This window comes from Limulus polyphemus, unplaced genomic scaffold (assembly GCF_000517525.1).
Source record: "Limulus polyphemus unplaced genomic scaffold, Limulus_polyphemus-2.1.2 Scaffold6649, whole genome shotgun sequence".
NCBI lineage: Eukaryota > Metazoa > Arthropoda > Merostomata > Xiphosura > Limulidae > Limulus > Limulus polyphemus.
Genome location: NW_013672259.1, coordinates 16,221 through 33,040, shown reverse-complemented (window position 1 = coordinate 33,040; position 16,820 = coordinate 16,221). Strand labels below are relative to the sequence as shown.

Here is a 16,820-nt window from a genome sequence, read left to right as displayed (position 1 = left end):
AAAACAAGAAAACCAAAAATTAAAAAAAAAACATTTTTTTCCGGGACAAATTTTATTTTTCCAGGACATTTTCGTTTTTCCAGGACTTTCCAGTACTGGAAAAAAAAATCGCGTTTTTCCAGGATTTCCATGACATTCCAGGACGCGTACGAACCCTGTATATACGAATTCTGTATTTTATACCAAGCAGAGGTTTCAGATTTTAATGCAAGCAAAATATAAAAACCATAACATGAATCATTCTTATTCTTATAATAAAAATCACTTTTCACTCAGTCTGATGGTAAACGTTTCATAAATTCACAAACAAACCTGTAGTAGAAATACTTTAATAGAAAAAATGTGCTTTTTTTTGTATACAGCAGACTTTAGTATAATATTTAACCAAACCTTGTCAAATTTCATGATGTTACACTTAGAGTTACAGCATGTATTGTTTTACATTTCTATGGTGAATCAAGATGACCACTTTCATATGGAACACACATACTAAAATAGTAAATATTTCCAATCACACAACACTACAATATTAAGTATTTACATACTGCAGCAGGAAGTATGTCCTATCTTAATGCTACAGCAGCAAATAATACCCAATAATACAAATACTTCAACAGTAAACATCAGCTTACCTCTGAGCCTTGAAGAACTGTAATAAATATGGATCTGTATCTAGTATTTGTGCAACAGCATTAGCCATCTACAACACAAAGTGGCAGTGTTAGGATCACATAAAGAAAACTAGAAAATAACATTAACTATACCAGTATTTCTCAACACCAGGGAGCAACTGTTGTGGACCAATACAATGTAAGTACTATGAAAATCCATTACAATGTACATATGAACATTCTGTCAGTTTTTGTTTGTGAAATCCCATGAACCAGCAAGGTGATTGTGACAAACTGATGGTTGAGAAACACTGATCTACAAGATTTTAAAATCATAAAGTAGTTTCTAATTCTAGTTCACCAATCAATCTTAGTTTGAACTTGGGCACAGACAGAGTAGATAATTTACAATATGATCAGTTGAAAACCAAATCAAATGTAAGATCAAATGAAGCATTGTTACTCTCTTTTACAATGACATTACAGCTTAACAATAATAAGTTCAGAAACAAAGTGTTTTAAGGTGTAAAACACTTCATGTACATACTACTACTAAAATGTACGTTATGTATCGAATTCCAATCTTCAAATATTATTTAAAGTAAAATTACATTATCAACATCTACACAGATTACATTGTTAACTACAACAATTTAATCAAATGATACTTCTAACCCTTGGTCAAAACAAAGAGAACTGAACCACAAAGTTAAAATCATACGTTAATCAACTAGCATTCAGAATACATACATCCAAGATGATACAGTACTATTGCATCTTAACTAAAACCATATAACTTAGCAGCTTCAGCACACACACACACCAGTTGTAAAAATGCATTTTAGGGCAAATATGGGTGAAAATTAGAGACTGAAGTTTTTTTCTTTGGGCAGTAAAACTTGTATCCATTAAAATCCATGATCAGTAGAGATAAAACATAAAAATATCTATTCAAAGGCACCAAGTTTTTTAACGAAGTTATATCAGTGTCATAAAACTGTATAACATAGTTCAAAAATGTTCTCTTTATCACATCAAGCACTAAAATATATTGTTACTTTACTTGGTCATAGTTCATCTTGAGGGAAAGTTCCATCACAAAACCTGGATCACTGGGTATGGTTTTATCACAGAAAGTTACTTCTACTCTGTAGAACAAATCCCTAGAAAGCAAAGAAAATTTTCTGTTGAACAGTTCTCTAAGAAGTAAAGACAATCTTCTGAAGAACAGATCTAGAAACTACAGACAATTTTCTGTTTAACAGATCCCTAGATAATAATGACAAGCTGGTGTAGAACAAATCTATAGAAAGTAAAAACAATTTTCTGTTGAACAGATTCCTAGACAGTAATGACAACGCTGGTGTAGAACAAATCTCTAGAAAGTAACAACAATTTTCCGTTGAACAGATTCCTAGACAGTAATGACAAGCTGGTGTAGAAAGTAAAAACATGTTCAGTAGATAACAAATCTTTAGACAACAAAAACTATTTTTTGTACCAGCAGCAAAGAAAATTTTAAGCAAACTGCTGTGAAACTCAGATACAGTAATCTCTGTACATTCTGAATTAAATTTCATTTGTTGTTAAGTGTTAAAATGGAAAACTTTCCACCTGAAGTAGTCCTTGACTGTAGGAAGTTCAAACTCATCAGGGTTGATGTCTGCTTGCTGAAAAACAATGATGTCTCCATCCATCAACTCTTCTAAAACATTCTCCAGGGGAAGATCAAGGTCTTCGATCTTCTCCACAATGTTAGGCTTAACTTCCTACATAACAATAACTCATCAGGCATACATAACACAGGTTGCACTATAATTTGCAAGATACATACCATTTTTGAATCAATAAAGAAAAATGAAGTAAAAACAAACCTTTCTTTCCCTAAGCTATGGACAGTTATTTGACTAAATAATTCACAAAGATAGGATTCAAACATCATCACAATTTATTAGATTCTGCTGCATGTAATTAAATACACACAATTTTCACTACCAGCTAATTTAATGTTAGGAAAACTTAACTTACAGATCAGAGGAACCTACTCGATTCATTATACCACACAGATGAAAGGGGACCTACTTCATTCTGGTGAGTACATACTGATGGGTTTTATGTTACAAATTTAGGTGGTTTACAGATGAAAGAGAACCTACTTCATTCTGGTGAGTACATACTGATGGGTTTTATGTTACAAATTTAGGTGGTTTACAGATGAAAGAGAACCTACTTCATTCTGGTGAGTACATACTGATGGGTTTCATGTTAAAAACTTAGGTTGTCTACAAATGAAGAAGAACTACTTTACTCTAGTGAATATATTGTAATTTCAACAATAACTTGTGTAATATATATATTTTTCTTCATATTCCTTGCTCTATATTATGTAACCTTTGAAAAAAGTAATTTCTCATTCATAATTTTCCTCCCAGAGAAAGCTAAATATTCTTTTAATTGCTTTAAAAAACTTTTGAAAGGTCAGTACTTTCACTGTACCCTTAACTTGTAAATTAAGTACTAATATATAGCTCAGAACCTGACTCAACTCCCACAAATATAAATAAAAAAATTACAAACACATTATTGGAATGGTTCTGTATTTAGTAACTCTCTCTTAAGTACAGAGTATAGGAAGGAAAATATTATTAAATAAAATATACATTCTGTACAACTGAAAAATATCATTAGTCCTAGTACTTCAGTGAGTAATAAGTTCATTCAATAACATTAATAACAAATATGTTATTTTACTAGTTTCAGCTTTGAAAGAAAGCTTTTTAATAACATTAGTGAAGGGTTTTAGTCTTATTGTTGTTGTTTTTAGTTGATCCAAATAAAAGAAAAAGAAGTCATCTTTATTCCAGTAATACTAACGGCACCATACCTCATATAGCATGAGACTGGTATCCATTGGAAAACCTGCCCTGTGATTTAGCTCTGGAACAAGTTCCCCTAGATTGTACAAACACACAAAATAGCATGAGCCACGAAGTTTAAACTTCTTATCTCAGAAACTCTTCAGATTTATAAAATTCTTAAATTAAACAAAAAAATTTGTACGAGTATTTTTATACTCCAGTTAAAACAGAGTGCTGTAGGAAATAAACATTCTGTAAGTTTACTAAATTCTAAGCACGCAAGTCACCACAGAGACTTAAAACACGCTTCACAGAAAAAATATACAAGAAAAGAGAAGTACAGGAACGTGAAAATAGACAAAATATAAAATCATGAGTAATGGCTGGTTCATAGAAAAAATTTTTGTCTTATATTGTTTCTTCTTCTATATATATATTTTATTATCCTGGAGAAACCTTAATTACTAAGTGAAAGTTGTCCTCACACAACAGTCTGTCTATTTTCTTAATTTATAATTTACATTTTACTCTACATTTATGTCATATTATTGAGTATTAATTGAAGGTTTTATCTTTATATAAATAATGTATAAGTTTATTCTTCTATTCACTAACAATATATATGAAGTGACAGTTAGAAATCATACATAAGAAATGTATGGAATCAGGTACTTACAAACAACTACAAATTATACCTAGGAAATGTATCGAAACAGGTACTTACAAACAACAACTAGAAATCATACATAAGAAATGTATGGAATCAGGTATTTACAAACAACTACAAATTATACCTAGGAAATGTATCGAAACAGGTACTTACAAACAACAACTAGAAATCATACATAAGTAATGTATGGAATCAGGTATTTACAAACAACTACAAATTATACCTAGGAAATGTATCGAAACAGGTACTTACAAACAACAACTAGAAACCATACATAAGAAATGTATGGAATCAGGTACTTACAAACAACTACAAATTATACCTAGGAAATGTATCGAAACAGGTACTTACAAACAACAACTAGAAATCATAATAAGCAAGAAATGTATGGAATCAGGTACTTACAAACAATAACTAGAAATCATAATAAGCAAGAAATGTATGGAATCAGGTACTTACAAAAATCATAATAAGTAAGAAATGTATGGAATCAGGTACTTATAAATTAAACTATAAAAGCATAAGAAATGTTCAAAATCAGGTACTTACAAATGATAATTAGAAATATTTAAAATGTGAATTTTTGTTAAAAAAGTCTTTTACTTTTAGGAACACTTATCAACTACTTTAAACATATGACTGATTTCATAAAATAATTTCATAAGTATTTATAAAGAAATAACAATGTGACTCAGGGTAAAAAACTGTAATACTACTGTAGGTAGTTTTACACCACCATTGCTGTTTTAAAATATTTTAAAATAATGTTAGTAGTCAAGAAGAACTGAGCAAAGCCATTAGAAATCACAATTTTGATTTTTTAGCTAGAAATTATTTCAAACTTTTCAGCTGCACCTGAGCAAATATTGATTACATCTATTTTTATTTTTACTAGGATACACAATACAATGTGAAAGAAACTACACCAGTTGTATTCTTCTTTACTAATATTTCATAAACTTTTACTATATTAGTAATATAAAAAACAAGAAATGTTTTACTTATTACAAAAACTGGCTGACCCTTTCACGTAGAGCCTTTAAGAGGTAATTAAAATGTGTTTCAAACACACTTGAGAAATTTCGTGTTATTCAATAGAAATTGCTGATTAACAAAATTATTATACAAATAGTTTAACGTTTTGCAGTTCACCACTATTATAATGGACCTACATGAAAGGAAACAGTTTTTTGTGATTCAATTATTTACTTAATACATTGTTCTCTTTCTGAAGTTGAGAAATAACTTTTTTCTGAATGTTTACAGCTTTGTTACCAGACTTATCTTGAGAACGGGCCAAAAATTTTTAATAAAAAAAATTGACAATGCATCACATAAATCAATACACCATTTGAAAGCACTAATTATAATTATATTGTCCTCTTCAATAAAGTGTTTCAAGAAATCAATGTTTGGCAAAAATGATAAAAACCACCAGGAACAATAAAAATTCTGACATTTTTACGAACCACACTGTAAAGATTTCTACAAAATAAGTTAAATCCCATTAGTAAGATAAGTGAATTACACAAAGACAGAAACTTCAGGAATATGATGTAATGATTCATTATAATAGTCCAGCTTATTTGGTTGGGAAATTAATAGTTATACACAGGTAATGACAGGAGAACAAAAAAAAACCATGAACGATTTTTTGCATTCAAAAAAAACAATTTTTTTTAGTTATTTTTATGAATGAAAAATCTAAAATGAAGTTTTCAAGCTTAATATAGTAACCAGAAATGGCAGAAAATTAATGTTTTAACCTATGCCTCTAAGAAGAAGTCAATCCAGCTAAGTATACAGTAATGAAGTAGAAACTGGATCCCAACAGATTGAAACAATTTCTAACATTGGTTATTTTCCAGATACAAACTGAATCTATTACAAGCTGATGTGAAGTATTAGATCTGGCAAGCAACTTGGTATACAGATAACTGCAACAACACTTACTTGCTTTGGCAGTGATCGGCATATACAGATGTCCACAGTAAGATATTCTTTTGTGCCTGGGGTCATAAAGCTTCAAAAATAATAAAACATCACCTGAAAAACAAGTATGCTATTTTTAGTTGGTGATGTACACTGCACAGGTTGATAATAGATAACACAAATGGTTGAGATAAACATTTTTTACAACCAACAACTTACTATGGATGTTTTAATATGCAAGTATGTATGTGTGTACATATTTATATTACTAGACAATAAACTCCCTGCACTGGATATTGTAATATTCTATATTAACCCTATGGGCACAACTTTCTAACCACAATGAAATCATGAAAGTATACATACTATAACTCTGAAAGTATCTTCATGAAATTTTATAAACTTTTAGTAAATATTAGAAGTCTTTTGCTTATAAAAAATCTGGTTTTTTGATTAAATATTTCTACTAAAGAGTTGTCTATGAACATATGGAGTCTTTGTCGACTAGTCCGAGTGCAAGGTGATTTTCATGTTAAAATTAAAAATACTTTCATTCATCTTACAGTTTCAAATTTCATTTACATAATCTCTAAAACCTCTTAAATAAACAAACTTTTTTTTTCAGTAAAACTTTATACTTTACCTGATAATTTTTCTACCGTAACTCTACATGAACTCGGTCAATTTGACCTACTCTGTAACCACCTAAAAAAACTAAATCTAAATTACCTGTTTTTTTTTCTAAAATGACTGCAGACTGTAACAGAAAACTACAACTGTTTATCTGAAATAATTTAAAGCTCGTAACAACCTACATCTGTTTATGCTTAATTTTACTGTTTTATTGCCCATTGAACAATGTATAATTAATACTCCCATTATAAACTATAAATCACTTGGCAAACATGTAGCCCAAGTTACCTTAACATACAACCTACATACATAATGTTATCTAATCTAACCTATTATATTTCTAATTTCCACATTTTAGTTACTTTTATAACAATAAATAACATGTTATACTTACATTTGGCCTGATTTTTTTTGCTGTCAGCCAGCCAATGAAATTAAAGCCTATTTTTTTGTAATGATAGTACTAGTAAATTAAGTAATTTTTACTTATTTTAAAAAATGCACACAAGAACATTGAATAATAACACATACAAAGCAAACAATGTCCTATAAATATTATAATTTAACTGGTTTTCTAATTAAAACATAAGTGTTTTAAAATAATTCCCTCAGCTAAAACTGTACTGGGAACAACAGATAACTATATGTTATTAGGTTAATTAAAACATTGGTCATAAACATTCTAACAGAAAATTATTGGCAATTTGTGAAAGGGAGGATGTGACAGGTGGGTGTGGCAATTGGGTTAAACTTTCTAGTTTGTGCCTTCATAAACAAAGACTGATGGCTATAAAAATTAGGCTTTGACTTAGTAATACCTATAGTGAGTAATTTACGTTAAACTCAGTATGTCAGAGAGGGATGGTAAATAAATTAGACGATAGGTAAAATGTAATGAACAAATTTCACGATTCTCATACAAGGGGAAATTGAAGTGTTATTTAAATATTTCCTTTTAAAAATTTAAAACTAAAACTTGGATAATATTAAGATTTGATTTATTAACTACACTGTGATGCCAAATTTATTCATATACATTGATAATAAAGTAGTTTAATTAAACATTGAATGTAACTCTGTAAAAAGTCATGACATGCACACTTTGACCTACCAACTGTAACAAGAGGTTTAAAGCAAAAAACTTCTGTTGGATAATTTCATATTTTACATCAATAAAGAATAAACACCCTACATTTGATACTGTAATATTTTATGTCAATACAGAATAAACCCCTGTATTTGATACTGTAATATTTTATGTCAATACAAAATAAACCCCTGTATTTGATACTGTAATATTTTATACCAATACAAAATAAACCCTCTGTATTTGATACTGTAATATTTTATGTCAATACAGAATAGATCCCTGTATTTGATACTGTAATATTTTATGTCAGTACAGAATAGATCCCTGTATTTGATACTGTAATATTTTATGTCAGTACAGAATAAACCCTCTGTATTTGATACCGTAATATTTTATGTCAATACAGAATAAACCCTCTGTATTTAATATGGTAATATTTTATGTCAATACAGAATAGACCCCTGTATTTGATACTGTAATATTTTATGTCAATACAGAATAAACCCTCTGTATTTGATATGGTAATATTTTATGTCAATACAGAAAAAAACCCTCTGTATTTGATACTGCAATATTTTATACCAATACATAATAAACCCTCTGTATTTGATACTGTAGTATTTTATACCAATACAGAATAAACCCCTTGTATTTGATACTGTAATATACCGATACAGAAAAAAAACCTGTATTTGATACTGTAATACTTTACACTAATACAGAATAAACCCCCTGTATTTGATACTGTAACATTTTATACCAAAGAAAAATAAAATCCCTGCACTGGATATCATAATTCTGCCAAGAACAGTCGCTGATAAACATAAGCTATATGGTTTGCTATATATGGACGAGCTGTGTGACAAAGGATGCCCGATGTGTGCCAGTACACAGAGCAATCCAAACCTCTTGGAAATGCTGTAGCAATAACTAAAAAATAATGTTCATTCAGTTGATGACTTTCATATAAATAATGAATACGGCATGAACTTCAAATTATATTTAAATATTTCATTTTACATATTTATTGTACAAATAGATATACATTCTATTATATTTTCTCAGTGAGCAATAAATTTCTGTACTTTGTGGTAAAATGTCAGTAGCACATAAAGATCATGTCAGCCAATGCACATCTACAAAGTCAAACTGGACTAAGTATAAATAAAAGAGAAGCAATGAAAATGTTTTTATTTCGTTTTTGTTTTTGGACAAAAATTAAAGCAATCAAAATAAATTTAACAGTTTAATAGAGTTGCCTTAAATTTAAGATCCTCCATAGGTTTTAAACAAAACATAAATTTCAAATCCGTGAATGTCTTAGTTTCTGGATCTGAAATTGAATACTTTTTAAACAAAGCCAATAAAAACCAATATCAAACCTTATATATAAAAATACAAGTCTTTAACACTAACATTCACTTAGTCTCTAAAATTCCCAAATAGAGATAACAAAACAGTTCTGCATAATTCCCTTGACAACACCCAAATAAATACGTTATCCAATTAAACTCTCTTTTTCAACCCTGTAGGTTAGCCAACAGCTACAGATTGATTTTCAGAGGTAATTACATTTATAACATTAGCTGCAGGTTGATTTTCACATGTAATTACATTTATAACATTAGCTACAGACTGATTTTCACACGTAATTACATTTATAACATTAGCTACAGACTGATTTTCACACGTAATTACATTTATAACACTAGCTACAGATTGATTTTCACACGTAAGTACATTTATAACATTAGCTACAGGTTGATTTTCACACGTAATTACATTTATAACACTAGCTACAGATTGATTTTCACACGTAAGTACATTTATAACATTAGCTACAGATTGATTTTCACATGTAATTACGTTTATAACACTAGCTACATATTGATTTTCACACGTAAGTACATTTATAACATTAGCATAATGCTAGACTTTTTAATTACTTTAAAAGCATAACACAAAGTCAGTCAATATATATATATAGCAAGATCATTAGTATTAACATCTAGTACAACACAAAAATCTATACTTTAGTTACAGTGGTTATTTTAATGTAATATCATTTTAGATCATTATTTTATCTACATATTTATTCCAAAAATTCATCATACAGTTAAGCTACTGGACTTACAACCAACACAGTGTACAGTTAGTCTATATGTTTTCTTTACTAATATTTGTAACATGAAAAAACTATTTTTTAATCAAGTAACAATACAAAATACAGGACTAAAGGTTGAATAAGAGCATTTTAAATATTTTTATTACATGAACACAAAACAGGTTGATCCATGATTCCGTGTTTTAGCACTACTGTAATTAATACTTGTGTAATATTTTGGACACTACACAAAGGTCATCAGTTCGATATGGTCAAGCTAGTACAATAACTTAGTGAGCAACACTGTCACAAATAATAAATAATAAAGTGTCATACTATAGTTAACATTAAGCATTTTACACACACTTTCATTCAAGAAGCACTTTCTACCCTTAATAACAAAACAATATTCAATAAGCTAACATTTCAATCTACCTTATACTTACTATCTTTATCAAATTCTGGGAGACAACCGGCTCCTGAATCCGGTTCAACAGTTTCCAAAAATACTGTCCATGGATTCGCATTATCTGCTAAGTCAATAATCTTAGAAAGAAATAAAAATTACTTTTCAGTTAGATTCTTACAAGCTAGTTTAAGAATATTAATACTTCAGACAGATCCCCTGTAACTCTTTTTTTTTCAACACAACATGTCTACTAACTTTTGATGCACTTCAAAGTTCAATATAATTTTTTTATATTCTAGTTGACATATAATTATGTTCCTCCTAATCTGTCTACTACACTTTGGTTTTAATCTAAAGGATGATCTTAAAATCATCTGTGTGTAGAACTTTCTCATTAAAAACTTTGGATTGTAAAGTATAATCATTTAATGTACAAAGTAGGGCATGAAACTGGGCATTTATAAATTGTAAACAAGTATTACGAAAAAAAAATTGAACTCTAAATAAAAAAGCTATGTAGGTCTGGCTACTGAACTTGATAAAAGGAACCAAACAAGATAGAGATAGAAGTGGACATATCACTTTATCCGGCTAATGATCACATAGCAGACTTAGCCATCTTGACTTTACATGGAGAATAAATCTCTACATTGGTGGCTTCCCCAGTTTATCTACAGAAAGCTTGGTGTTTGAATAGAATCACAGCTTTCATCATTATACCTTTAGTTACCTTTACAATACTACTTTTATGACATTTTACGACTGGAAATTATGATACTATTTGTTTTGCCAAAGAGGAAGCCAGTAACGTACACATTTTATTTTCTACATAAAGTTGAGACAGCTTAGTCCTCTATGTGATTATTAGCCAGATAAAGTGATACATCCACTTCTATCTCTATCTTGTTTGGTTCCTTTTTTCAAGTTCAGTAACCAGTCCTAACAAAGCTTATTTATTTAGAGATAAATGTGTTTCCTGATACTTGTTTGTATATTTTTTTTATAAGATGCCGTACTTGGGTTACTAGTTTACGAAATATATTCTAAAAATTCTCCCAAATATTTTTACAGCCAATAACTGCCCAGTTTCACTGACCATCTCCTACCTAAGACAACAAAGTACTTTAATAAGAAAGTTCTGCCAATAAGTCAAATTTAATAAGATTTCAAACTTTTCTTTACATTAAAACACTTTTTCAAAACAAAGGATCATCTATAGTACCAACATCACCTATATCAGAAAAACTAAAGGTCAATTTTGTGTCTGCATTCACAAGTATATTGGAGCATCATTTAGGTCAGGTAACATCCTCTTACATCCATCTAATTCACTGATTTAAAATCTCGTGTATATATGAAACTGAACATCCAATAACTCACTAGGATTCACTATTGTTTGTAATGGTAATTCTGACCTTAAATAGCTATTAGTATGGAGTCTGCATATACAAAAAAACTCGCCTGTTTTAGATTGCACAGTCTTCTTATAAACTTAACTTCTTTTAAGGCAACTTTTCAATAAAATGATCTTCTAAATAACATTATAAATAGAATATTTATTTACAAAATTAAATGATTTCATTATTATTTCATCTCCTCCATTGATACTGTTGTAGATAAGCAATAATACTATTGGTTAATTTTTTGTTGTTGTTCGTAATTCACATAATTAGAACATTCTTTTGATCTTGTATTCTTTGTTCAGTCATATTTTCTTGTGACTTAAGAAAAGATGTTGAAATATTATATGTGCATGTATTTGTGTGTAATAAAACACCTCAAAAGTTGTGAACAATGAGCTACGATGTTTTTCATAATTCTTATAAAACTCAGTTTTCCTACTGGAAAAGCTGTAGGCCATACACATGTTCAAAGATACGGTCAAAATACATTCTTCTTCTTCCATTCCTTACAAAAATCTGACACAAACTTTTATCATTTAAGAATGATCCTTACAGAATAATAAACTTATCAAGTACTGATTCAGTCCATCTGTTGGCTCTTCTGCTGTTCACCTTTGTACAAATATGCTAAAATATACAGGAAGCACAAAATCTTTGCTTACATTACCATTCTTATTTACACAACCATTTACCACGAGAGCACACTCACTTCTTTACAAATCAAAAGACTTCCCTAATGTGTTTTAGACAAAACTTCAGTATCACTACACTTCCAAAAGATGTATAGTAAGAGGATTTAAATCCTAATAGATGCAATTGTCAAAGTTATGTTGATCTTTAAGGACCTGGAGATATTTTGAGAAAATTTAAGCATTTTCAAGGTTTGTACAAACCCAGTATATTTACACATCAAGAACACTTTTCTTCACTCTTCTAAACTACACAATACCAAGTGTGCATCATCGTATCCATTTTTTTTTATCTTCACACTGAAACACATCAGTCAAGTCTTCTAATCTTTCTTTCTTTGCTTTTCTCCAACAAGCTGATGAAATCTTACTTGTCTTCAGTTTTCCAAAATCTTCCAATCCTCCTTTGTTCTTCTATGTCCATCCACATCATGTGTGTTAAGCCTTCTTTATTTATCTTTGTTCTTCTATGTCCATCCACATCATGTGTGTTAAGCCTTCTTTATTTATCTTTGTTCTTCTATGTCCATCATATCATGTGTGTTAAGCCTTCTTTATTTATCTTTGTTCTTCTATGTCCATCCACATCATGTGTGTTAAGCCTTCTTTATTTATCTTTGTTCTTCTATGTCCATCCAGATCATGTGTGTTAAGCCTTCTTTATCTATCTTTGTTTTCTATGTCCATCCAGATCATGTGTGTTAAGCCTTCTTTATCTATCTTTGTTTTTCTATGTCCATCAGATCATGTCTGTTAAACCGCCTATATCTATCTTTGCTCTTTTTTTACCACAAAAGGAGCATATGAAATCTTATCTTTTTGTATCAGATCTTGTATGAAACCATTTTTAATTTTTTTTGCCTTTTTCTCTTCTCATTAGCATAATTTTATATCTCTTCAGAAACTATACAATTTTAGTTTAAAGTGCCTATTTCAGCAGCAGTTTCAAAGTTTAAAATTTTATCGGAGAGACCTAAATAAGCTGATGCATGATAAGAAAATTACATCATCTTAAAGTATGTTAAACCTTGGAGATTTCAGATGTTAGCTGTGGTTACAAATAAGTCATAAATGCAGGTTATTAAACCACCCAAGATTATTTCTAACACATTTATTTATCATTTGTTTAGTTCTCAACCTGGACATTTACCTACAGTAGTCCTACATTCTACCACAGCTGGTGAAATATTATTTATCAGGAAGGTATTGATAAAAACTTTAAGTAATTAACAGTTTAACATATAATGGTAATAAAAACAAAATACATTGATAGTTTCTTAATGATATAAATAGCATATAAGTTAATTAATGTAAAACCCATCTATAAACTGAACTGTACTACTGCATCAATCATAATTATCGTCTACTTAAAGATACACAAGGTGTGTGTGTGTGTGTGTGTGTCTGTGTGGGTATACACGTATGTATAAATTAGTAGATGTTGCAATTAATACTGCCTAAAAATACTTCATCATACAAATGTCAAATTAAACGTGTCTCATGGTAAGTCTAGAATTCTAATCTCTTATAGTTTCTTCCTTTTCAAATCAAAATTGTTAAACGTTTGACAGGTTTACTCTGCCATCAACTGCTATTAGATTATTTCAGTGGTTGATAAATCACAAAGAAAGTCTGATCCAAAAAATATGTCACTTAACAAATGAAAACGACACTCCTATTTGCTCTTACTCAGGAATTATGAATTTAAAAAAGTTACTATCTGATGTCTTCAAACTGACTTGTACAGTAAAATCTTGAAAACCTGAATAAGTCTACATTTACATCATTAATGTAAGATAACGGCCACTCTAGAATAATGCCAGTTTTATTAACTACACATTATAAAGTATAACTAGTAATGGGAAAAATAATACTGAAGTAACTACATACTGTAACAAAACATTTTTTTTTACACATACAGGTTTATTGCTGTCAGTCTCCAGATCAACAGCTGAAGGCCTATAGGTCTGGTTTGTCCGAAGCGTCATTGGCCAGGGTCTAATCATGTTGATGGGATAATTCTGACAAAGAAACAATTTTAGTCATGCATCGTTGACAAAGAGACAAACTTTAGTTAAAAACTGAACTGAATTACAAATTTTGTCATGATTTTTCTAACACAGTATGAGAATTGTTTGTAAATCTAAACTAACCATTTGTTCAGAAAGTGTCTCCATCAAGCTTCTTAATGTTGCTACCTTCTTGACTTTGAAACTCCTGAAAGAAGAAACCTATATTACTCCATCTATCCACATACATCAGTGGGTGGTAATCAGCTTGTGTCCTGCACATGCCCCCCACTCCCCAGACATGAAGATAGCAGGTTAATTAAAACCTAAACTTTATTTATAGATCAGTTGTGTGAAATGACAACAGAACTGATAATGATTCTTTCTTTGCTGGCCCTAAACAGGTTTTCACTACGAATATAAACACATCTCAATTGAGACTTTTTGAGTTACATGCCCAGCTGACCCAATAAACACTAGTATTGAGCGAAAGGCCTTGTCGGTGGCAGTATGTGGTCAAGATGCTATCATATGCTTATTACTAAAACCTGTAAAGAATGATATGTTTAAAATTATTTCCAGTCATACTGTGATGTGATGTCAGACAAATGACAAGTGTATATATATATATGCATGGAAATCATGCTTTGTTAGTGTATGGCATTAGGTTCAAAACAAAAATTGACAGTCGAAATGGTGTATTTAAGTGTTTTACACTCACAAAAAGAAACCTATCATTCTATCGGTATTTGAAGAACTTGTAGCATCCCGCCACTTGTTGTTAACCAAATGTTTAAACAACTCTATTCAAAAATTGACACCTTTATTTATTTTTGTACTAAAAATAAAGAGAGTTATTACAGCTTTAACATGTTTCATAAGTAACTCACTTTCATTACAATTCCATTATAATAGTACTATGATTTTGTCTGTTCTGAAAATATGCACACACTTCATTTGAACAGATGTAAACAAAAGGCAGATGTAAATATACTTTAGTAGACATTTTATACAACAACATATTAAAAAGCTTATTAATGTTTTTATAAAAGTATATTAGTTCATATTAAGTACAGTAATGTTTAGCCCAAACTAAACTAAAGCAAAAAACGTACACAAATTACAGTGTTAATTTATCTCTTAATAAGAGCTTAACTAATACTAACTTGACTGCAAATGTTTTGTGGGTCTCTGCTAGTAACAATATTTGGCTCATTACTTGTAAAAGGGGTCTTGAAGCTTTTGTGGGCCAAAAACACAGATTAGTTTAGGTTGCCCACCACTGACATACACATTGAGCTTATTATCGGGAGTAATATTTGAATATGAAACAAACAAAATATATAGTGTTTAAAAAATCAAATATTTTTGTAATTATAATATTAAAAGATTTTATATTTTTACCTATAATTAGCTCTTTCTGGATCAAACAGGTCATTTCCTTGATGACCATTAAAGTTATCTTCTGTGAGTACTTGGACATTCATGTAGAGGTGAGCTTCATTTCTTTCTTTCCTTCTTAGTGCTTCTTGTCGTCTGAGAAACAACAAAGTACCATACACACTGTAACATCTCATCAGATGGAAAAGTGGCTCTTAGCATAAAATCAACATGTGATAACCAAGCCATATCATAACAAAGATAGGCATACTTTTTTTTCACTTAACTAATCCACAATAAATGGTATTTGTTTACAAATTCTTGTTGTCAAAATGTGATAAATTCTAGAAAATGAAATTATTTCCTTTTTTTTTAAATTAATTCTAATATGTGAAACAAAACTTAGGACTGTATCAAGTTAGAAAATAGGCTTTCTTTCATATTAGAATTTTATTTTTTGCATTATTTACTGTTGACCAAAATATATATATCCTATCATTTTCAACTGGATTAATATCTCTTAACACATTTCTTTTGATACCTTATTTTACAGTAGTCAAAAACGTGTAAAGAAATTGAAGATTTAATGGTGACCTAGGACCTGACATTTAACAATGGCATCAGCATTATCTTTGACAAACAAGGATAATAATACCTTTGTTAACAATAATCTTGGTCAAGATCAACTTCTATCTAATAAATATAAGTTCTTTTATTTATGTGCATAAATTGAATACAATCAACTTATTGACATTGAACATTTTGCTGTCACCCACTCATTAAACCTAAATAGGCTTAGCTGGTGTCTTATGATTGAAGAAAATTTTATAGTTTTTAAAGAGACATAATTTGATGTAACTGTAGCTTGTTTGTAAACTTCCCAATAGATTCCATTGTTTAACTTCTAAACTTCCCATTAAATTCCATTGTTAATCCTTGCGGAACCATCAAGTCACTTTCCCATGAAACTATCCATGTAAATAGTTCATAATCTTCTCTATATAAACTTTGTCCATAACCATTTTCAGAACT

The 16,820-nt window shown here is 29.8% G+C and overlaps 1 protein-coding gene across 1 annotated transcript in view; it reads right to left on the bottom strand.

Annotated features, from left to right (window-relative positions):
• LOC106473932 (ubiquitin carboxyl-terminal hydrolase 7-like) overlaps positions 1-16,820 on the bottom strand; it is a gene marked incomplete at its 5' end in the record, with an annotated part of 38,003 nt that overhangs the window by 10,507 nt on the left and 10,676 nt on the right. The window contains 9 exons of the mRNA XM_013934622.2: positions 633-700; positions 1,675-1,774; positions 2,226-2,380; positions 3,496-3,563; positions 6,093-6,185; positions 10,345-10,444; positions 14,319-14,420; positions 14,553-14,616; positions 15,813-16,000. Of these exons, the coding sequence (XP_013790076.1) occupies positions 633-700; positions 1,675-1,774; positions 2,226-2,380; positions 3,496-3,563; positions 6,093-6,185; positions 10,345-10,444; positions 14,319-14,420; positions 14,553-14,616; positions 15,813-16,000 (938 nt within the window). The remainder of the gene's footprint in view (positions 1-632; positions 701-1,674; positions 1,775-2,225; positions 2,381-3,495; positions 3,564-6,092; positions 6,186-10,344; positions 10,445-14,318; positions 14,421-14,552; positions 14,617-15,812; positions 16,001-16,820) is intronic.